The sequence below is a fragment of the Dama dama genome, chromosome X (assembly GCF_033118175.1).
Source record: "Dama dama isolate Ldn47 chromosome X, ASM3311817v1, whole genome shotgun sequence".
In the NCBI taxonomy this organism is placed as follows: Eukaryota; Metazoa; Chordata; class Mammalia; order Artiodactyla; family Cervidae; genus Dama; species Dama dama.
In genome coordinates, this window is record NC_083714.1 from 52,619,033 (window position 1) to 52,643,635 (window position 24,603).

At 39.7% G+C, this 24,603-nt stretch overlaps 1 protein-coding gene across 1 annotated transcript in view; it reads right to left on the reverse strand.

The window, feature by feature from the left end:
• LOC133053035 (probable ATP-dependent RNA helicase DDX4) overlaps positions 1-18,075 on the reverse strand; it is a 78,424-nt gene extending 60,349 nt beyond the window's left edge. The window contains exons 1-3 of the mRNA XM_061137818.1: positions 18,017-18,075; positions 16,898-16,978; positions 3,665-3,725 (exon numbers count right to left, since the gene is read on the reverse strand). Of these exons, the coding sequence (XP_060993801.1) occupies positions 3,665-3,725; positions 16,898-16,969 (133 nt within the window). The 5' untranslated portion in view covers positions 16,970-16,978; positions 18,017-18,075. The remainder of the gene's footprint in view (positions 1-3,664; positions 3,726-16,897; positions 16,979-18,016) is intronic.
• Positions 18,076-24,603: the final 6,528 nt, after the last annotated feature.

The following is a 24,603-nucleotide window of genomic DNA, read 5'->3' on the forward strand; positions in this document are numbered from 1 at the left end:
CCTATATGCAAAACAGAAAAAGAGACACAGAAGTACAGGAGAGACTTGTGGACTCTGTGGGAGAAGGCGAGGGTGGGATGTTTCAAGAGAATAGCAGCAAAACATGTATATTATCTAGGGTGAAACAGATCACCAGCCCAGGTTGGATGCATGAGACAAGTGCTCAGGCCTAGTGCACTGGGAAGACCCAGAGGGATCGGGTAGAGAGGGAGGTGGGAGGGGGGATCGGGATGGGGAATACATGTAAATCCATGGCTAATTCATGGCAATGTATGACAAAAACCACTACAATATTGTAAAGGAATTAGCCTCCAACTAATAAAAATAAATGAAAAAAAAAGAAAAAAAGAAAGCTGAGTGCCGAACAAGTAATGCTTTTGTACTATGGTGTTGGAGAAGACTCTTGAGAGTTCCTTGGACTGCAAGGAGATCCAACCAGTCAATCCTAATGGAAATCATTCCTGAATATTCATTGGAAGGACTGATGCTGAAGTAGAAACTCCAATACTTTGGCCACCTGATGTGAAGAACTAACATTTGAAAAGATCCTGATGCTGGGAAAGATTGAAGACGGGAGGAGAACGGGATGACAGAGGATGAGATGGTTGGATGGCATCACCGATCGAGGGACATGAGTTTGGGTAAGCTCTGGAGTTGGTGATGGACAGGGAAGCCTGGGGTGCTGCAGTCCATGGGGTCCCAAAGAGTCAGACATGACTCAGCAACTGAACTGAACTGAAATATAGAAAACAAATACTAACAGACAAATGGATGGGAATACAATAATAGAGGAGACTTTAAGACCTCACTGACATCAGTGGACAAACCTTCCAGACAGAAAATCAATAAGGCAACAGAGATCCTAAATGACGTATTAGAACAGTTAGACTTAATTGATTTTTTCAGGACATTCAGTTCAGTTGCTCAGACTCTTTGGTTAATACAGTAAATTTTGTTGTTATATGTATTTTTTTAATTGAAAAAATACTAGAAGTAGCATATTAGCCTGCTGTGAACTTCAACAAAACCAAAGACTACTGTCATGAGTTTAATTTTCTAGCCCAGGTCCTACCACTTCCACCTATCTTCTCAGCTTTATAAAAAATGTAGGTGAACAAGATGGAGACAAGTGACAGGGGGAAAGCAACAGCTCCCTTATCTTGATTTGTTTCTCTTATTTGCCAAGGACCTCCCTAAGTTAGTTTTCAGATCCCAAAGAAGCTCATATTATCTTTTTTTAATTAAATATTTTACTTTTTTAATTAATTTATTTAACTGGAGGTTAATTACAATATTGTGGTGGGTTTTGCCACACATTGACATGAATCAGCCACGGGTGTACAAGCCATGTGTGTACATAGCTGTACCTGTGTACAGCCACAGGTGTTCCTTGTTTGGAACAAGGCTGTTCCAAACCATCCTCCCAGCTACCTCCCCATCCAATCCCTCTGGATTGTCCCAGTGCACCAGCTCTGAGTGCCCTGTTTCAAGCATTGAACTTGGACTGGTCATCTATTTCACATATGGTAATAGACATGTTTCAATGCTATTCTCTAAAATCATCCCATCCTCACCTTCTCCCAAGAGTTCAAAAGCCTGTACTTTATGTATGTGTCTCTTTTGCCGTCTCGCATATAGGGTCACTGTTACCATCTTTCTAAACTCCACCATATATATGCGCTAATATACTGTTATTGGTGTTTTTTATTTCTGACTTACTTCACTCTGTATAATAGGTTCCAGTTTCAATCACCTCATTAGAACTGACTCAAATATGTTCTTTTTATAGCTGAGTAATATTCCACTGTGTATATGTACCACAACTTTCTCATCCATTCATCTGTGGACAGACATCTAGGTTGCTTCCACGTCCTAGCTACTGTAAACAGTGCTACAATGAACACTGGGGTACACGTGTCTCTTTCAATTCTGGTTTCCTCAGTATGTGTGCCCAGCAGTGGGACTGCTGGGTCATATGGCAGTTCTATTTCCAGTTTTTTAAGGAATCTCCACACTGTTCGCCATAGTGGCTGTACTAGTTTGCATTCTCACCAACAGTTTAAGAGGGGTCTGTTTTCTTCACACCTCCAGCATTTATTGTTTGTAGACTTTTTGATAGCAGCCATTCTGACCAGCGTGAGATGGTACCTCATTGTGGTTTTGATTTGCATTTCTCTGATGATAAGTGATATTGAGCATCTTTTCATGTGTTCGTTAGCCATCTGTATGTCTTCTTTGCAGAAATGTCTGTTTAGTTCTTTGGCCCATTTTTTGACTGAGTCGTTTATTTTTCTGGTATTGGGCTGCATGAGCTCCTTGTGGGTTTTTGACATTGAAAGTTGCTTTGTTTGCTATTATTTTCTCCAATTCTGAAAACTGTCTTTTCAACTTGCTCATAGTTTCCTTCGTTGTGCAAAAGCTTTTAAGTTTAATTAGGTCCCATTTTGTTTGTTTTTTGCTTTTATTTCCATTACTCCGGGAGGTGGATCATAGATGATCCTGTTGTGATTTATGTCAGAGTGTTCTGCCTGTGTTTTCCTCTAGGAGATTTATAGTTTCTGGTTTTAAATTTAGATCTTTAATTTATTTTGAGTTTATTTTTGTGTATGGTGTTAGAAAGTGTTCTAGTTTCATTCTTTTACAAGTGGTTGACCGGTTTTCCCAGCATCACCTGTTAATAAGATTGTCTTTTCTCCATTGCATATTTTTGCCTCCTTTGCCAAAGATAAGGTGTCCATAGGTGCGTGGATTTATCTCTGGGCTTTCTATTTTGTTCCACTGGTCTATGTTTCTGTTTTTGTGCCAGTACCATACTGTCTTGACGACTGTAGCTTTATAGTATAGTCTGAAGTCAGGCAGGTTGATTCCTCCAGTTCCATTCTTCGTTCTCAAGATGCTTTGGCTATTCGAGGTTTTTTGTGCTTCAGTACAAATTGTGGAATTATTTGTCCTAGTTCTGTGAAAAAATGTTATTGGTAGCTTGATAGGGATTGCATTGAATCTATAGATTTCGTTGTGGAGTATACTCATTTTCACTATGTTGATTGTTCCAATTCATGAACATGGAATATTTCTCCATCTATTTGTGTCATCGTTTGATTTCTTTCATCAGTGTTTTACAGTTTTCTAAATATAGGTCTTTTGTTTCTTGAGGTAAATTTATTCCTAAGTATTTTATTCTTTTTGACGTAATGGTGAATAGGGTTGTTTCCTTAATTCCTATATCTATTTTCTTTTTGTTAGTGTATAGGAATGCCAGGGATTTATGTGCATTAATTTGATATGAGTTTGGTTTAAATAGCTGCTATCCTGACAGGTCACCATCACTGTAACCTGCTTCAACACCTGAGTCTACTCTCCTACTGCCTTATATCAGGAATCCTGACAATTCCCATAGCAGCCTGAAAGCCAAACATGCAACTTGGAGGCTGCGCAAAGGTTTTACAGCAAACCCACTAAAAAGGAGGATACACTCTAACATTACACTGTCTCTTCTCTCCCTTCCTTTAATTGTAAGAGGCTCCAAACCCAAAATATTCAAGCCAAAACGTCTCACTAGAAAATTTAAAAACATCTTTGACAAGGTATCTATTAGTCTGCTTCTCATCCAGTGGATGAAGCCCTTAACCTAAAAACAGTTCTGCATTTTTGCTTTAACACATACCTGATGATGAAGCCAGAGTCCTGTTAAAAGTGTCTCCATTTGCTCCAGAAGAATACCTATCCTGTAAGAAAAAAGAAAACACTAGTTTTCTACTTTGAATAATAACAATGAGTAACCTATCTCATAAATACTAGAAAGTTTTAACAATTGGGTTTTGTCCAGAACAAAATAATTAAAGAATGTAAGATTTCCTGGGTCACTGCATGTTCTTTTATTTACTACTCTACAACACCTTCACTTTAAAATTGTATGAATAGGGAGGAGCCAAGATGGCGGAGGAGCAGGACGGGGAGACCCCTTTCTCTCCTACAAATTCATCAAAAGAATAACTGAATGCAGAGCAAACTTCACAAAACAACTTCTGATCGCTAGCTGAGGTCATCAGGCGCCCAGAAAAGCAGCCCATTGTCTTCGAAAGGAGGTAGGACAAAATATAAAAGATAAAAAGTGAGACAAAAGAGCTAAGGACGGAGATCCGTCCTGGGAAGGGAGTCTTTAGAGGACGTTTCCAGACACCGGCAAACCCTCGCACTGGCGGGCCTGGGGGAAGTGTTTGAATCTCGGAGGGCAACCTGACTGGGAGGGAAACAATAAATAAAACCCACAGATTACAAGCCTAAAAGCAACTCCCAGCAGAAAAGTACCCCCGACACCCGCATTCACCACGAGCAAGTGGGGGCGGCACGGAGAGGAGCGGGAGGCATTGCTTGGGGTAGGGTCCGGGCCTGAGTGCCCTGAGGACAATCGGAGGGATCTTTTGAGAGTTGCCAACTTGAACCGTGGGAGAGCAAAAGAGAGAGAGAAAATTAACCTGCCTGAACACACTGCCGGCCATTCGCAGAACAAAGGGACTGAGAAAGTCCAGAGAAGACCTCGCAGGCTGCAGACCGGCCCAGCCCCGCCGGAGGCAGGAGCAAGTCACGGCGAGACACAGGGCGCAGGCACCCAACCGGCACAGGCGGGGACTGGGGCTGGGGACTGGGGCTGGGGATGCGGAGGGCAGAAGGCGCACGCACCCGACTGGCGCCAGCGGAAACTGAGACTGGGACCGCAGAAGGGAGTAGGCGTGCCGCACCCGGGGAAAGTGTGCCTGTCAAGCCCCTGGCTGCCTAGACTGTTCTGACGGGGAAGGCACAAAGAGCAGGCGCAGCTTTCTGTTCCATGCTTTTGTGGAACACCCGAGGGCTGGAACCTCGCGCAGCGTGGGGCGCGCTCCATATAGAGCAGCCGGGAGCCTGAGCAGCGCAGACGGCGAGGGCAGCGCCAGCCTCTCCCCGCAGCGCCAGCCCCTCCCTGCAGCGCCAGCCCTTCTCTGCAGCGCCAGCCCCTCCCCGCAGCTCGACAGAACTAGCTACCTGAATAAGAGTCCACCTCCGCCTGCCTGTGTCAGGGCGGAAATTAGGCTCTGAGGAGACCGGCATACAGAAGCCAAATAAACAAAGGGAACCGCTTCAGAAGGGACCGGTGCAACAGATTAAAATCCCTGTAGAAAACACTGACTACACCGGAAGGGGCCTGTAGATATCGAGAAGTGTAAGCTGGAACAAGGAGCTATCTGAAACTGAGCCAAAACCACACTGACGACAACAGCTCCAGAGAAACTCCTAGATATATTTTTACTTTCTTTTTTATATGTAAGAAAATTTTTTTTATTTTATTCTTTCTTTTTTATTTTTTCTCTTTTATTTTCCTTTAAAATTCTCTATTGCTCCCCCATTACTCCTTAACTTTCATTTTCATAGATTTTTACGATTTCTTTAATTAGGGAAAATGTTTTTTCCTTTCTTTTTTTATTCCTTTTTTTCTTCTACTTTCTATTTCTCTTTTTCTCTTATTTCTTTTAAAGTCCTCTAGTACTCCTCTACTACTCCTTAATTTTCATTTTCAATACACTATAACCTTACAAAAAAAAAAAGAGAAGAGAAGCCCTATTTTTAAACCGAACATTATTCTCTCCCAATCTTGACACTCTGTTTTCTACCTCAGAACGCCTCTATTTCCTCCTTTCCCCTTCTCTTCCCAATCCAATTCTGTGAATCTTTGTAGGTCACTGGGCTACGGAGAACACTCTGGGAACAGACAGCTGCGTAGAACTGTCTCTCTTCTCTTGAGTCCCCCTTTTTCTCCTCCTGCTCATCTCTATCTCCCTCCTCCCTCTCCTCTTCTTCATGTAACTCTGTGAACCTCTCTGGGTGTCCCTAACGGAGGAGAATCTTTTAGCCATTAACCTAGAAGTTTTCTTATCAGGGCTGTATAATTGGAGAAGTCCTGAGACTACAGGAAGAATAAAACTGAAATCCAGAGGCAGGAGACTTAAGTCCAAAACCTGAGAACACCAGAAAACTCCTGACTACATGGAACTTTAAGTAATAAGAGACCATCCAAAAGCCTCCATACCTACACTGAACCCAACCACCACCCAAGAGCCAATAAGTTTTAGAGCAGGACATACCACGCAAATTCTCCAGCAATGCAGGACCATAGCCCTGAACGTCAACATACAGGCTGCCCAAGGTTATACCTAACACATAGACCCATCTCAAAACTCATTACTGGGCACTCCATTGATCTCCAGAGAGAAGAAATCAAGTTCCACGCACCAGAACACCGACGCAAACTTCCCTAACCAGGAAACCTTGACAAGCCAATCATCTAACCCCACCCACTGGGTAAAACCTCCACAATAAAAAGGAACCACAGACCACCAGAATACAGAAAGCCCACTCCAGACACACCAATCTAAACAAGATGAAAAGGCAGAGAAATACCCAACAGGTAAAGGAACATGAAAAATGCCCACCAAGTCAAACAAAAGAGGAGGAGATAGGGAATCTACCTGAAAAAGAATTTAGAATAATGATAATAAAAATGATCCAAAATCTTGAAAACAAAATGGAGTTACAGATAAATAGCCTGGAGACAAAGATTGAAAAGATGCAAGAAATGTTTAATAAAGACCTAGAAGAAATAAAAAAGAGTCAATTAAAAATGAATAATGCAATGAATGAGATCAAAAACACTCTGGAAGGAACCAAGAGTAGAATAACGGAGGCAGAAGATAGGATAAGTGAGGGAGAAGATAAAATAGTGGAAATAAATGAAGCAGAGAGGAAAAAAGAGAAAAGGATCAAAAGAAATGAGGACAACCTCAGGGACCTCTGGGACAATGTGAAATGCCCCAACATTCGAATCATAGGAGTCCCAGAAGAAGAAGACAAAAAGGAAGGCCATGAGAAAATACTCGAGGAGATAATAGCTGAAAACTTCCCTAAAATGGGGAAGGAAATAGCCACCCAAGTCCAAGAAACCCAGAGAGTCCCAAACAGGATAAACCCAAGGCAAAACACCCCAAGACACATATTAATCAAATTAACAAAGATCAAACACAAAGAACAAACACTAAAATCAGCAAAGGAGAAACAACAAATAACACACAAAGGGATTCCCATCAGGATAACAGCTGATCTATCAATAGAAACCCTCCAGGCCAGAAGGGAATGGCAGGACATACTGAAAGTAATGAAAGAGAATAACCTACAACCTAGATTACTATACCCAGCAGGGATCTCATTCAGATATGAAGGAGAACTCAAAAGTTTTACAGACAAGCAAAAGCTGAGAGAATTCAGCACCACCAAACCAGCCCTTCAACAAATGCTAAAGGATCTTCTCTAGACAGCAAACACAGAAAGGTTGTATAAACGTGAACCCAAAACAACAAAGTAAATGGCAACAGGACCATACCTATCAATAATAACCTTAAATATAAATGGGTTGAATGCCCCAACCAAAAGACAAAGACTGGCTGAATGGATACAAAAACAAGACCCCTATATATGCTGTCTACAAGAGACCCACCTCAAAATACGGGACACATACAGACTAAAAGTGAAGGGCTGGAAAAAAATATTTCACACAAACAGAGACCAAAAGAAAGCAGGAGTCGCAATACTCATATCAGATAAAATAGACTTTCAAATAAAGGATGTGAAAAGAGACAAAGAAGGACACTACATAATGATCAAAGCATCAATCAAAGAAGAAGATATAACAATTATAAATACATATGCACCCAACATAGGAGCACCGCAATATGTACGGCACACGCTAACGAGTATGAAAGAGGAAATTAATAGTAACACAATAATAGTGGGAGACTTTACTACCCCACTCACAACTATGGATAGATCAACTAAACATAGAATTAACAAGGAAACACAAACCTTAAATGACACAATGGACCAGCTAGACCTAATTGATATCTATAGGACATTTCACCCCAAAGAATCAACTTCACCTTTTTCTCAAGTGCACACGGAACCTTCTCCAGAATAGATCACATCCTGGGCCATAAATCTGGTCTTGGAAAATTCAAAAAAATTGAAATCATTCCAGTCATCTTTTCTGACCACAGTGCAGTAAGATTAGATCTCAATTACACGAAAAAAATTGTTAAAAATTCAACCACATGGAGTCTAAATAACATGCTTCTGAATAACCCACAAATCATAGAAGAAATCAAAAAAGAAATCAAAATATGTATAGAAATGAATGAAAATGAAAACACAACAACCCAAAACCTATGGGACACTGTAAAAGCAGTGCTAAGGGGAAGGTTCATAGCATTACAGGCTTACATCAAGAAACAAGAAAAAAGCCAAATAAATAACCTAACTCTACACCTAAAGCAATTAGAGAAGGAAGAAATGAAGAACCCCAGAGTAAGCAGAAGGAAAGAAATCTTAAAAATTAGGGCAGAAATAAATGTAAAAGAAACCAAAGAGACCATAGCAAAAATCAACAAAGCTAAAAGCTGGTTTTTTGAAAAAATAAACAAAATTGACAAACCATTAGCAAGACTCATTAAGAAACAAAGAGAGAAGAACCAAATTAACAAAATTAGAAATGAAAATGGAGAGATCACAACAGACAACTGAAATACAAAGGATCATAAGAGATTACTACCAGCAGCTCTATGCCAATAAAATGGACAACTTGGATGAAATGGACAAATTCTTAGAAAAGTATAACTTTCCAAAACTGAACCAGGAAGAAATAGAAGATCTTAACAGACCCAACACAAGCAAGGAAATCAAAACTGTAATCAAAAATCTTCCAGCAAACAAAAGCCCAGGACCAGATGGCTTCACAGCTGAATTCTGCCAAAAATTTAGAGAAGAGCTAACACCTATATGCAAAACAGAAAAAGAGACACAGAAGTACAGAACAGACTTTTGAACTCTGTGGGAGAAGGTGAGGGTGGGATGTTTCGAAAGAACAGCATGTATATTATCTATGGTGAAACAGATCACCAGCCCAGGTGGGATGCACGAGACAAGTGCTTGGGCCTGGTGCACTGGGAAGACCCAGAAGAATCGGGTGGAGAGGGAGGTGGGAGGGAGGATCGGGATGGGGAATACGTGTAAATCTATGGCTGATTTATATCAATGTATGACAAAACCCACTGGAAGAAAAATAAATAAATATGGTTAAAAGAAAAATAAAATAAAAAAAATAAAATTGTGTGTATAGCATACTAATATATCACTTAAAACAATGGTAGGCAAACTATAGCCACAAGCCAAATCAGGTGGGCTACCAGTTTTTATAAATAAAGTTTTATTGGAAAAAAGCCATCCTCAATTCATCTAGGTATGTAACAGGCTGCTTCCTCTCAAACAAGTTTCCAATACTAATGGCAAAACTTTTGAACAGAGCTCTGAAATTCTTCAAAATCAAATTCAATAATTTGAGCACAAAAAGTGATCTAAAATTTACAGATAACACTTCAATTAACTGACTGAATTAGAAAAATCACAATATTTTTGTCAAATAAGCTTCTTTAAATAAACCTAAAGCTGGAGGGAGTGCACCAATGTAGGTATTAACATCGTCAGGTAATACTTTTGCTCCAAAATTTCTTTCACAAAAGACACTGACTTTTAAAAACTACCTTTATAAAACTCAAAAGACATTCAGTTATTTTTCTAACTTACTAGAAACATATGATAAAATCGTTGAAATGGCTTGGGATTTTGATAACTGCTACAGTAAAAAGTTCCAATTTATCATTACCATAGATGATAAGACAAACAAGCAAAGTAATCCAGCTTTCCCTATTTAAAGTGAAACACTGAAGACTTTTTTTTCTCTTTTCTAGTATCCAAAATACTACTGGATGAATAGAGCCCCCAAAGAGGCTAGTTTTATAAGTGTTATAACATTCAGCTTCATATAACTGATAAAAAGTAATGAAACACTCTGGCACCAAACAACTGAAAAATTATTGTTACCCAACAATCTTCAGAAGATGGAATTTAACATCCCACACACTTTCTAAGGCAAATTTTGAAGAAAAAAAAAAGTCAATAGAATTCATCTTTCATCATAAAAATCCTTAATATTTTTCATAACCTTAAAAATAATGTAACTTCATACTCCCTTCCAGCTACTGTACCATTTCTCTGCTCCGTTATAGGCAAAAAAATTTGTCTACATTTGCTGCCTCTGTTTTCTCACATTCTGTATTTCCTTCAAGCTACTCTTGCTAGCCTCCATCCTCACCTCTGCACTGAAAAAGCTTATAGTAAGCATATTATGTAATAAAATTACTACTTTTAAGCTTCATCCTGCCAGAGCTCTCAGCAGCATTTGAAACAACAGACTATCTACTTGCTTCTCTGGCTTAGGGAACACATCCTTCCCAGGTTTTCCTCTTGCCCCATGGCCACTCCCTCCACAGTCTCCTTTGCCAGCTCCCCAGCTAATGTACCTTTAAAATCAAAGTGCCCCACAGTTCATGGCAGAGCCCTCTAAGTCTGTTTTATTCCATCCAACTTTACCCACTCCACTCTCACAGATTTAAATCCTATTAAAACAGATAAATTCCAGATTTGTACCTACAGCTCTGATCCCTTTCCTAAGCAACAACTAATGACTAGTATCCTTACTTAAATCTTTTCTTAGGCATTGGAAATTCAACACTGCAAATACAGAATTCTTGATTTTTTCCCTCCCAAATTGGTTCACCTTCCACATATTTCCCATTTCAGTAATGAGCACCATCATCCATCTACTTGCTTCAATATAAAAACTTAGCATCATTCTCTCTTGCATTCCCCATATCCAGGCCATCTAGTTCTATCAACTCTATGTCCACTTCTGTCTTGAGGGCCCTCTCCCTCTCTTCCTTTTCTCTTTCCTTCTCAGATTTCACTTTCTACAAATGTTGCCTTACCTTACTATAGTTTAGCCATGCTAGAAATTTGTTGTTGCTCAGCCACTCAGTCATGTCCGACTCTTCGCGACTCATGCACTGCAGCACAACGGGCATCCCTGTCCTTTACCGTCTCTCAGAGGTTGTTCAAAGTCATGTCCACTGAGTCACATGATGCCATCCAACCATCTCATCCTCTGTCATCGCTTTCTCCTCCTGCCATCAGTCTTTCCCAGTATCAGGGTATTTTCTAATGAGTCAGCTCTTTGAATCAGGTAGCCAAAGTACTGGAGCTTAAGTAACAGTCCTTCCAATGAATATTCAGGACTGATTTCCGTTAGGATTGACATGTTTGATCTCCTAGCAGTCCAAGGACCTCTCAGGAGTCTTCTCTGACATCTCAGTTCAAAAGGATCAATCCTTGGCACTCAGCCTTCTTTACAGTCCAACTCTCACATCCATACATGACTATTCAAAAAACCATAGCTTTGTCTAGATGGCCCTTTGTTGACAAAGTAATGTCTCCACTTTTTAATATGCTATCTAGGTTGGTCATAGCTTTTCTTCCAAGTAGCAAGCATCTTTTAATTTCATGGCTGCAGTCACCATCTGCAGTGATTCCAGAACCCCAGAAAATAGTCTCTCATTGTTTCCCCATCTATTTGCCATAAAGTGATGAGACCGGATGCCATGATCTTCGCTTTTTGAATGTTGAATTTTAAGCCAGCTTTTTTACTCTCCTCATTCGCTTTCATCAAGAGACTCTTTAGTTCCTCTTTGCTTTCGGCCATAGGGCTGGTATCATCTGCATATCTGAGATTATTGGTATTTATCCCGGGAATTTCGATTCCAGCTTGTGCTACATTCATCCTGGCATTTCACATGATGTACTCCACATATAAGTTATATAAGCAGAGTGACAATATACAGTCTTGATGTACTCCTTTCCCAATTTGGAACCAGTCCATTGTTTCACGTCCAGTTCTAACTGTTGCTTCTGGCCTTGCATACAGGTTTCTCAGGAGGCAGGTCAGGTGCTCTGGTATTCCCATCTCCTTAAGAATTTAACACAGTTTGTAGTGATCCACACAGTCAAAATCTTTAGCGTATTCAATGAAGCAGAAATAGGTGATTTTTGGAACTCTCTTGCTTTTGCTATGCTCCAATGGATGTTGGCAATTTGATCTCTGGTTCCTCTGCCTTTTCTAAAACCAGCTTGAACATCTGGAAGTTCTCGGTTCCTGTGGAAGCCTAGCTTTGAGAATTCTGAGCATTACTCTGCTAGAGCATGAGATGAGTGCAACTGTGTGGTGGTTTGAGAATTCTTTGGCATTGCCTTTCTTTGGGAATGAAATGAAAACTGACCTTTTGCAGACCTGTGGTCACTGCTGAGTTTTCCAAATTTGCTGGCATATTGAGTGCAGCACTTTCACAGCATCATCTTTTAGGATATGAAATAGCTCTATACTAGCTATAGTAGCGGAGAAAGCAATGGAACCCACTCCAGTACTCTTGCCTGGAAAATCACATGGATGCAGGAGCCTGGTAGGCTGCAGTCCATGGTGTCACTAGGAGTCAGAGCCACTTCACTTGCACTTTTCACTTTCAGGTACTGGAGAAGCAAATGGCAACCCACTCCAGTATTCTTGCCTGGAGAATCCCAGGGACAGGGGAGCCTGGTGGGCTGCTGTCCATGGGGTCACACAGAGTTGGACATGACTGAAGCGACTTAGCAGCAGCAGCAGCTATAGTAGATTGAATAACGTCCACTCGATATCAAGCCCTAATTTCTGAAAAGTGTGTTATATTATTTGAAATAAAAGCAGTTCTAGCCGATACAACTAAGAGTTTTGAAATGAGCAGATTACCCTGGATTATCTAAGTGGGCCCTAAATGTCATCACAAGTGTCCTTAAGAAAGGCCAAGGGTATTAACAGAGACACAGAGAAGGCCCAGTGAAGACAACAGAAAGAGATGCAGCCACAAGCCAAGGCTGCCTATAACCAACCAGAAGTTGGAAGAAGCATGGATTCTCTCCAAGAGCCTACTGAAGGAAAACAGCACTGCTGAGACCATGGTTTCTAACTTCTGGCCTCCAGAACTGTAAGAGAAATTTTTCTGTTACTGTAAGCCATCTAGTTTGTGATAATTTATTATAGCATCTATAGGAAACTAACACATTGTACTTCTTCCTGTTGTCCTGATACCCTAAGTTTGTTCTCTCTTCAGATCTCTGCACATCATGTGTTACTGGGCCTCTTTCAGGTCTCCGGCTCATGAGTCATAGTCTCAAGGAATATCTTCCTCTCCACCTGATCTGAATCTACCCATACCAATCTTCTTCTCCCTCTTGCCCTCACACACAGAGAGTTTCCTGATTATTTTATTACTATTATTATTCAAGAATTTTCACTATTAGTATATGATTTTTAATGTGCTTATTCTGTCTCCTCCAGTAAAATACAACATCCATGCCAGCAAGCCCCTTACCTATCATGTTTACCACTAGCTCCAGCATCTAATAAGGCTCAAAAAAATTTGTGGAATGAGTCTTAGGTCTTAACATTACCTATTTTTAGAACACTTAGCTATAAAACATTTATAACCTCTTTACTCATCCAAGTGAATCAATTTAGAAATTTTAAAACTTAACATTATTTCAAATATTATAAATTTCAAAATAATAATTGTGGATGCACTAATTATCTTAAGCAGTTTCCACTTTAATCACAAGAGTATATATGCCTACTGAAATATGCCAGAAAAAAAGGCAAAAAGATCAGACAGAAGAGACGAGTGTGTAGACTCATTGGTCATTTAATAAGAAATATTACAACTAGCAAGCAAACCCAGTATCCTGTTACAGTCATCACGCTCATTCATTTCATCTCTCACCCCAACAAGCGTGTGCACAATATGCAAACGCCTAACAGATGGTGACTGCAGCCATGAAATTAAAAGACGATTACTCCTTGGAAGGAAAGTTATGACCAACCTAGATAGCATATTAAAAAGCAGAGACATTACTTTGCCAACAAAGGTCCATCTGGTCAAGGCTATGGTTTTTCCAGTGGTCATGTATGGATGTGAGAGTCAGACTGTGAAGAAAACTGAGCGCTGAAAAATTGGTGCTTTTGACCTATGGTGTTGGAGAAGACTCTTGAGAGTCCCTTGGACTGCAAGGAGATCCAACCAGTCCATCCTAAAGGAGATAAGTCCTGGGTGTTCATTGGAAGGACTGATGCTGAAGCTGAAGCTCCAGTACTTTGGCCACCTCATGCGAAGAGTTGACTCGTTGGAAAAGACCCTGATGCTGGCAGGCACTGGGGGCAGGAGAAGGGTATGACAGAGGATGAGATGGCTGGATGGCATCATCGACTCAATGGGCATGAGTTTGAGTAAACTCCGGGAGTTTGTGATGGACAGGGAGGCCTGGCGTGCTGCGATTCATGGGGTCTCAAAGAGTCGGACATGACTGAGCGACTGGACTGAACTGAACTGAACTGAACTGAACTGAACCACTGCTGGACTACTGTAACTGCTAGATGACCAAATATTTCTCAACCTCACATTTTGTATTATTCTATCCCCACATAGTACACTCACTTCAAAAACCAGCATTGGGAAGTTCTAAAAACTAACAGAAAAGCAAATTTTGAACTGTTAGTTCAAAATTATATAAGCCTGTGTTAATACTAAATCTCCGAAGAAGGACCCTTAGAAGCATTCAGAAAAGGCTTATCACATAATAAGAACCTCCTGCATAGCACAGGGAATTCTAGTCAATACTTTGCAAAGACCTATATAAGAATAGAAGATAAAAAAGAATGAATATATGTATATGTATAACTGACCTATTTTCCTGTACAGCAGAAACACAACATTGTAAATCAACTATACTCCCAATTTTTTAAATTAAGAAAAGGCTGATCACAGATATTACTACCAATCCAAGATGATCTCAGAGGCAATACAAATTGCACAAAAGGGAAGCCCAGTTGCTTCTTGAAACAGAAATCCAATTACAACAACCAGTCAAAGGGTGCCTTTAAAAGAAAACGGGCTGAAGACCTCAGATTTCTCCTACATAAAAATGTCATGTGTTCATCCTTAGCTTCTACACATCTTATTCAACGAAGACAAGCAAACAAAGCCACTGAATGCATCGTGTTCCTTCAAGTTAAGTAGGTCAAATTACTAACTGCACACCTAGCACCAGGCGTTAAGTTTGTGAACAAATGCAAAAAGTTTACTACAAATTGGCCCCACACAGATATGTACTAAGAATCGTAAGGTAGAAATATTAACATTAATATTAACATTAAGATTATTAACATTTACATTATTAAATAATGTTAATAATGTACATTAAATATTAACATTAACATTAATATTAATTAACATTCAGTCAGTATGACCAGCATTGAGAAACAAAGTTTGTTACTGAATAGCACAAAGACTCCCAAAAGGTAAATCTGGAAGCCGGACAGTTGACCATCCTCAATTTCAGACACCCTTTGCAATAACCATGCACAACATTCTACAGTGCAGTATACCATTTGAATAATACTTAGTTAAGACAAAATCTCATAGTAAGAAAAAGTAAAAATTAGACAAGTCCAAGTGGAAGAACATCTGTACCTATGAGTTAAACTCTGTATTACAACAAATCTACCAAGAACCTGGGAAAAAAAGAACCATAGAAAATTATTTGACCAAGTAATTCCATTTTTGAAAAAAAATACTCCCAAATTAAACAATAAACTGTAGCTATTCATGACAATACTACAGTGTAAAGATAACACTTTAATTTCTACCAAAAGAAAATCAATTATGCTTTGGTAGTTCTAGTCCATTAAATACTACACACCCATATGAAATTATTTTTAGGAAGTTAGTAATATGGAATAGCTAGTGCTGAGGAGTGAAAAAGCTGAAATCAAAAACTACTATTACATACAATCATTAGAATCCATGGAAAAATGTGTTTGGGAAATATAGAAGAAAATTGACTAAAACCTCAACAGAGCATCTGTGCTAGTGAGCGAGACGATAGGTAATATTTGTCCTCTTTTGGTCTTACAATATTCTTACGATATTGTAACATAAAGAAGACTATAAAAAGATAACATACAAAGAAGTTATTTCTAAAAAAAGTCCCAAAGCAAGAAACATGATAAATTCAGATTAACATCTTAGGTATTTTAATCTAAAGTTTATATGCAAACAGGCCAAATTCAAGAAAGACAAAGAATTAAATTTTATATTTTGGGGTAAATTAAGAATTTCTATTAAGACACCACTTGAAATAGAAAGTGTCAGAATTGACTGACATAAATACAAACTGGAAATCCTAAGAGGAAAACAAATTGACTTTTGGAGACATTTTCAAGTGGATAAAACTTATGTAAAAGCAATCCATTAAATACACTGTCTTCCAAAGTAGACTCTCTTCACCATCTTAAAGTCAAAACTAAAATCCAAAAACCCACTCCATAATCCCCTCAGGTAAATTTCAGTGTAACTCTTCAAAAGCTATTGAGGAAAAAGATCTGCAGATTTGTACATCTGAAGATCAAACTGAGGTTACCATCTGAATCAACCTAATGTTTTCATCTTGAGAGCCCTGCTTATATAAAACCATATTTCAGAATTCAAACTGCCACCCAAAAACGAATTTTATTTTTCCATTTTCTATATACAACTGTATCTTAGAGACATTCAACCACATTAACACAAGCTTGCTTTCACCCACAAGAAGTTCTAAATCACTGAGATTTAAATTAAGTTGCTAAGAATATTATACCCATTTTAGGTTTTAATTATTAAATTATGTCAGACTGTTTTCTTCTATTTGAGGCTTAGCATGCTTCATCATTCCCTATAAGACAGTTAATAACAATCACATGGAGAAGCACAGCATGCTTCTCACCACAGATGAACTTTCTCACCACAGAGATTTTCAACTCTGATAAAATCTGTAGCATTCAATAACTACAAACTTTAAATTTTATTACCTTCTCAAATACAGGAACATAGGAAGACACATGAGGGTTGATTAGTTCTGCTTCCCAATCTTCATCTCCCATGGCGGCTTCCTGTTCAGTTTTTATAGAAATACAAACATGCACATTTAGGCTCAGTCAGAATCAGAGACCAGAATTTTACCTTTAAAAGCATAAGTCTTCATTTCACACATATACCTCCAAGCTACACAATTAACTCTTGATCCTCCCCAAAAGTTTTTGCAAAAAGGCCAATTAAAGTTTTGTTTCTTACCGAGAGATACCATTTATATTCATCCTTTTGGCTGAGACGGTAAAGAATCCGGCTGCAATGCGGGAGACATGGATTCGATCCCTGGGTTGGGAAGATCCCCTGGAGAAGGGAATGGCTACCCACTCCAGTGTTCTGGCCTGAAGAATTCCATGGACTGTATAGTCCATGGCGTCGCAAAGAGTCGGACACGACTGAGCGACTTTCAATGTTTTATCTTTAAAAATTAGTTGAACCACTTATCTAATCACTCTAGCAATCACCATGTCCCGGTGGAGTTCAGGCCTTTCCCCAAAATCTGTTGACAGAATTTATTTTCTCACCGAAGGGTTCCCAATGCGTCTTACTGAATATTAAGGGGGAGGGGAAATTTTTTGGATACTACTCCAGGTTTCTCCCTTCGAAACTGGGTACGACGTTTCGCATGGGGTTTATTTAGTTTCTTTGCGGGGGTCGGGGGGAGTGACCAGGGATCAAGGCCTTGAAGTTTGGCAGGGAAGGAAGGGGTGATTAGGTGGCCCAAATGTCTCCCACAAACACCAGTTTCGCCAAAGAGGGTGTATACACGAATAGTTCTACAACCATCCATGTTTAGAGAGTCTTTTTCTCTCAACACGGATGGTGTACCACCATGTGGTAAAAAATGCTCCTTCGCCTTTCCTGCAGGCCTCAACCCCAGACTTCGGACACGCACCGTGCTACTGGACCCTCCGGCAGGAAGCAGAAAGACCCCAAAGGACGGCTTCAAACCCCTGCCCACCCCAACCGTTCTTCACTTGGCCCGAAGTCCAGCTACAACTAGGAAGCCCAGAGCGTTGGGATGAAACCCGTACTGGGAAAAGAGCCGGCGGCCCACTCACCTCTCTGCAGCTTGCTCTCCCGGAGTCCTCACTGGCGCTGACGCGACTTAAACGGCGGCACGTGCACGACGCACACTGCGTCTGCACGTGCACGACGCAGACTGCGTCTGGTGCGCCGATCCAACAACAAATGACACCAGGCGACGAACTCCATCAGCCAATCAGCGTCAGGCAGCAATGTCGTCCCGCCCCCATCTCCTGCCTCTCCTACCCTATGTGTTCGCGTTCAAGGTCGCAATCAGCTGACCCATTAGGTTCCGGACAGAGTGGCCCGTTAGGCCTAGGGGTACAAGGCTGACCATGGGTCACTTTCTCTGGATTTTTCTGCGGGGTCCTCAATCTGGAGAGACTATAGAATTTTCCTATGTAAGCGCTGCAAGTCAAAGTTAAAAATAGAAGAAGAATTAAAACGTCCTCCTACCTACCTCTTTAAACTTTCTCTCCTTTTTTGCCTACTGCAGTCCCTGGCAGTTGGCCTCTATTTCTGAGGCGCTTGCTTCACATCCAGGGGGTTTCCAGGCACCTCAAAGTATGACTGAGGCTCGGGGTGGTGGGGTATTTCTTTTTCTTCCCAGACTGAAGGATGAGACTGTCACGCCGATACCTAGGAGGCTGTGAAGTCAGTAACTTGTCTTACAGAGCTAGAGGTCGAATTCTTTGGGAAGGAGACACTCTCTGATCCAGAAGGAAAAAGTAAAATTGTGCTGGTGAAGGTCGTTCGTTAGATTTGTGACCCAGCTGTTTATATCCCCACTTACTGGCCAAACCTAAGGGTGTCCGAAGGTCATTTCGGTACTTACACTCGTCAACCAGTTAGTGTTTGTTCTGTCCCACAAAAAGTCAGGGAAATCTTTCCGTATTTTCCCATCCCTCCAAAAGGCATAACAGACTGCTTGAAAAATACCATTTTTATTTTTGGCTTTATTTTCATCATTTTCCATGCTCTGAATCTTTTAATAAATCCCTGAATAGTTCAGAAATGGAAGTCCCAACACAGTCTGACACTCAGGCATAGAGGCTGAGGTACTTTATGGAACACTTTACACTTTCCAGCTCTTGAACCATCATTATTGATCTCTTTAATTAAAAATACTTATTTTCTTTGAATCCTTAAAAATATTTATTTAGTTAGCATCAAACTTTGTCAGACTATTATCAAGGTGAATTATCTTTAAAAGATTACATTGAACAAAAGTGAAACCAGAATATTTTTTTAATTTTATTTTTTTCATTTTTAATAATTTCTCTTTTTAAACAAAATTTTTACATCACACTCTTGAGGCATCTTATACTTTCAATCGTATATGTATGGGGGAGAGCTACCAACACTCTTTCTGATGCTCTGAATTTGTACACAGGGTCCTCTGATGTATTTTTACTCACCTTGAATTGAATGTTCTTTCAAAAATTTTTATGTTGTGGGAAAATATCTATTAGGTGAAAATAACAAGATATGAAATTGTGTGGATAGAATGATAACCAACTAGGTTTTTTTTTTTTTTTATTTTAGGAGTGGAAAGCTTGGAAACATTTTCTAAAATGAGCATATGTTTTTAAAACATTTGGCAAACATTCTCTACTATTAACTCTAGGAGAGAAGAAATTTTTGTGCTTTCAGGTACTGCAGTGAAATAGTTCTTTATGAAACACTCAATATAATCCTTGAGAGTTCCTGGTTAAGAAAAAGTGCATTCTGATGAGAACTAAAGTTCAGTACTGAGTAAAGGATAAACAATGGATAAAAATCATGCAATTCAAAAATTGAACATAAACAGTGAAAAAAGACAAGCCCACGGTTTAGTAAACCTTAATGGGTGTCCCAAGAAAATGAAGCCAGTATATTCTATTTTCTTGTTCTCACTAACAGATCCTAAGTTACTGGTGGTAATAAATCACAATGTATGGAAAAGGCAGGGATTCATTCATTAGTTAGATAGGCTTTAAATGAGCACCTACTGTATGTCAGGTATTATGCTAAATGTTTCAGGTAAAATTAGCTTCTCAAGGAACATTCTAGTGACAAGAATGGCAATGACCAATGGAATTTAAACCGTAACATTCTTATCTCAAAAGATACCCTGGAAAGCTTATATAATGTTTCTCCGAATTTCCTAAATCCTTCTTTAATAAGGTAGGACAAGAGTTTCCTCAAAGCTGTCTCTCAAGTTGGAATCAATGTAGTTATTTCAAAGTAATACATGTAAAGATGACTAATATTTTAGATTTTATGTTCCTAGCATTCTCTCCACATTATTCAAGTAATGATTTTTTAATTGATGTGTACTGTGCCTTGCACCATGTCAAGGCTATTAAAAATTCTTTTAATCTACCAGTAGTACATGGGGCTTCCCTGGTGGCTCAGTGGTAAAGAACCTGTTTCCCAATGCAGGAGACATGGGTTCAATCCCTGGGTCCAAAGACTTCCTGGAGAAGGAAATGGCAACCCACTCCAGTACTCTTGCCTGGGAAATCCCATGGACAGAGGAGCCTGGTGGGCTACAGTCTGCGGGGTCACAAGAGTCAGACACAACTTCCTGACTGAACAACAACAAACAGTATAAAAATGGATTACCTCACGTGGGGGAGAATTAGATGTTCATCTTTAAGGATTACAAATATTTGAGAATCTTTTATTATGCACATAACCATACAACAGGCTAAAAAAATTAAATACTGCAGGTTGGAGCCCTATAAATCAACACAAAAACAAGGTGGAATGGGTTATAATGTCTCAGACAGCACATCTTGTACTAGTGCAACATCTAAGGAAGAAAGCAACTTGGACAGGGGTTTTCAGCATACCAAGCAGGGTTCAGAGAGGCCAAAATATCTGAATTTTTCAGGTAATGGCTAAGGCAGTGTTTATGAATGTGTGGTACTCATACCACTGATTTTAGGCAACTCAGACAATTTTCATTTTGATAGTCATTTTTTTTTAACATTTCAAAGTGTTTTTATTTAACATCTTCGTATATATTAGACACATTCATCAGTGCATATGTTGATAATGAACTCTGTTAGGGAAGCTTTGAGGTAACAGGCACCCTCTTTTATCACTGTTGGGGATGTTCCATGGCCTAAACCTTGAAGGAAGGGAATTTGAAAACATCTAGCAAAATCACATGTGCATTTATCCTTGGATCCTGTAATCCTACTTCTAGAATTTATTTCAAAGATACACTAACAAAAATATAAAAGGACAACTCTGTTGTTCAGTTGCTCAATTGTGTCCAACTCGGCAACCCCTTGGACTGCTGCACGCCAGGCTTCCCTGTCCTTCACCATCTCCTGAAGCTTGCTCAAACTCATGTCCACTGAGTCAATGATGCCATCCAACCATCACATCCTCTGTCATCCCCTTTTCCTCTTGCCTTCCATCTTTCCCAGCATCAGGGTTTTTTCTAATGAGTCAGCTCTTCATGTCAGGGGGCCAAAGTATTGGAGCCTCAGTTCAGCATCAGTCCTTCTAATGAATATACAGAATTGATTTCATTTAGGATTGACTGGTTTGATCTCCTTGAAGCCCAAGGGACTCTCAAAAGTCTTCTCCAACACCACAATCCAAAAGCATCAATTCTTTGGCATTCAGCTTCTTTATGGTCCAACTCTCACATCCATACATGACTACTGGAAAAACCATAGCTTTGACTAGACGGACTTTTGTCAGCAAAGTAATGTCTCTGCTTTTTAATACACTGTCTAGGTTTGTCATAATTTTTCTTCCAAGGAGCAAGCGTCTTTTAACTTCATGGCTGCATTCACCATCTTAGGTGATCTTGGAGCCCCCCAAAATAAAGTCTGTCACTGTTTCCACAAAGTTATTAACTGCAGAACTAAAAGTTAATGAGAAATAAGCCAAAAATCCCTCAATAGCTGACTGCAACATCCACCCATGTAGTTGAAGGGGCAGAAAAATTTGCCCTTCTTCCTTTGTAGGCTTTTGGGCTGTCCCAATAATTAAACTGACGTTAAACAAAAGGAGAAAAACAATTTTAATTTCATACATACAGGAGTCACATAAAAATATGAGACTCAAAGAAGTGACCAGGGGTTTCCTTGGTGGCTCAGTATCACTATAATGTCCTTCCAGTGCATATTCAAGGGTTTAACTTTAGCATTGACTGGTTTGATCTCTTTGCAGTCCAAGGGACTCTCCTAGTCTCTTCTAGCACCACAATTTGAAAGCATCAATCCTTCAGTGCTCAGCTTTCTTTACAGTCCAACTCTCACATCCCTACATGATTACTGGAAAAACCATAGTTTTTGACTATATGGACCTTTGTCGGCATGTCTCTGCTTTTTCTAATATGCTATCTAGGTTGGTCACAGCTTTTCTTCCAAGGAGCAAGTGTCTTTTGATTTCATGGCTTCAGGCACTATCTGCAGTGATTTTGGAGCCCAAGAAAAGAAAATCTGGCACTATTTCCACTTTTTCCCCATCTATTTGCCATGGAAGTGATGGAAACAGATGCCGTGATCTTTGTTTTTTGAATGTTGCATCTCAAGCCAGCCTTCTCACTCTCTTCTTTCACCCTCCTCAAGAAGTTCTTTGTTCCTCTTCACTTTTTGCTATTAGAGTGGTACCATCTGCGTATCTGAGGTTGTTGATATTTCTCCAGGCAATCTTGGTTCCAGTTTATGAGTCATCCAACCTGGCATTGCGCATGATGTACTCTGCACAGAAGTTAAATAAGCAGGATGACAATATACATCCTTGACACTGACATACTCAATTTTGAACCAGTCTGTTGTTCCATGTCCAGTTCTAACTGTTGCTTCTTGTCCTGCATACAGGTTTCTCAGGAGACAGGTAAGGTGGTCTGGTATTCCCATCTCTTTAAGAATTTTCCCGTTTGTTGTGATCCACACAGTCAAAGGCTTTAGTGTAGTCAAGTATGTTAGGTCAAGTATGCTGGCTTATATCTAATATATGTGCTTATATTTTTTTAATGGAAGGATAAGCCAAAAATTATAAAATGACTAAGAGAGAATAGGTTGAGAAGGATAAGAATGTGTGTCAGACTTCTCTGAATGAGTGGATTTGATTGTGAAACCATGTGATTGTTATACAAACTTATAAAACTAAATCAAATCAAAATTTAAAAGGCAATCTTTAAAGTTAAAGCCAAAAAACAAATGCACTTAAATAAATGTGTATTTAGTTAGTGGCTTAACCACACAAAGTTATTTCAAATGCTTTAAAATACAGTAATTTGACCATTTGTCCCTAGTGAGATATATCATAAGGCAAAAAATACTGCACAAAATTCATCAATTCTGTAGTCATATTGTCAGTAATAAACTGCTACATAATTAACTTACTATTGTTTCAGAAGTAAGATTTTTCAGTGTGAGAGAAAAGAAATTGAAAAAGAAAAGCAGAGGTTAAGAAATAACCCTATCCTCTTAAATTTGAATAGAAATATCATTATGAACTCATTATATATCATCTCCTTTAGAAAAAATAAAAAATTTACAACACAAAGACGTCCTTAACTCTGCCCACTGACAAAACAGCAACAATGACAAACCCATCAGCAGTACACATGCTAGCACATAAGACTAATGTTGACTTGAAACAAAAACACTACTAAATATTTCTCCAGCAGAGATCTGTTTATTCAGATCAGAAGAGAACTGCAGTGTGGGGTCGGCAGCCCTCCCGAACCACAGGCAAGTCCTGGCGTGCCAAAGGAAGGAGAACAAGGTTTGTCAAAGTACCTGCCCAGTAAGGTGGGTCCCTCATGGCTCCAAGGAGTTCCCCAGGGAGGGGTAACCACTTCTAAAAAGACTTTAGCCACAGAAGAGGTAGTCTGTCTTCAAGGAAAGTCCAGTGCACAAACATACAGATCATGACTAAAACAGAGCTCATGGCTTTTCACTGAGTCCTTGTCAGGAAAGGAGTCTTTCCTCTTCCTGTTGGGTTCTATTATCATCACAGGTTACGAGAGCTCCCCCTTCTGGTCTCCAAACTCTATTTAACTGAGGTTTCTGTTCATTTTTTACATCTTCCCCTTTTGATCAGGATTTTTCTCTGAAAGCATTGCTGATCAAGAGTCAGGGTTTCTAGCTTTAGCAGCTTTTTGTCCCTCAGTGTCACAAAGGACCATTACTGAGCACAGCGTCTCACATTAGATTGGAAACCCATTAAGGTCACATTTGAGTAACAAGGCGGGGAAGGAGGGAAGACTGTCAAGCACTTTTTATCTAAAGTCCTGTTATCAAAATCATAGACATTGGAGATCTTCTGAAGCATTATGCCATCATCAAAGGTTTGGCAACAAACTTCCATCAGGCCTGGTCTACATATCTAGGGAACGTTGTCTCATCAGGTGTCATCTGCTTCAATTCTGGAAAATCTTCATTTTCATGTCACCAGACGATACGCAGTTTCAGTCAGGGTTTGGTGCTTTCTTTAGGTGTAGCTCAGGAATCCAATGAAGAAGGCAATGGCAACCCACTCCAGTACACTTGCCTGGAAAATCCCATGGACGGAGGAGCCTGGTAGGCTGCAGTCCATGGGGTCGTGAAGAGTCAGACAGGACTGAGCGACTTCACTTTCACTTTTCACTTTCATGCATTGGACA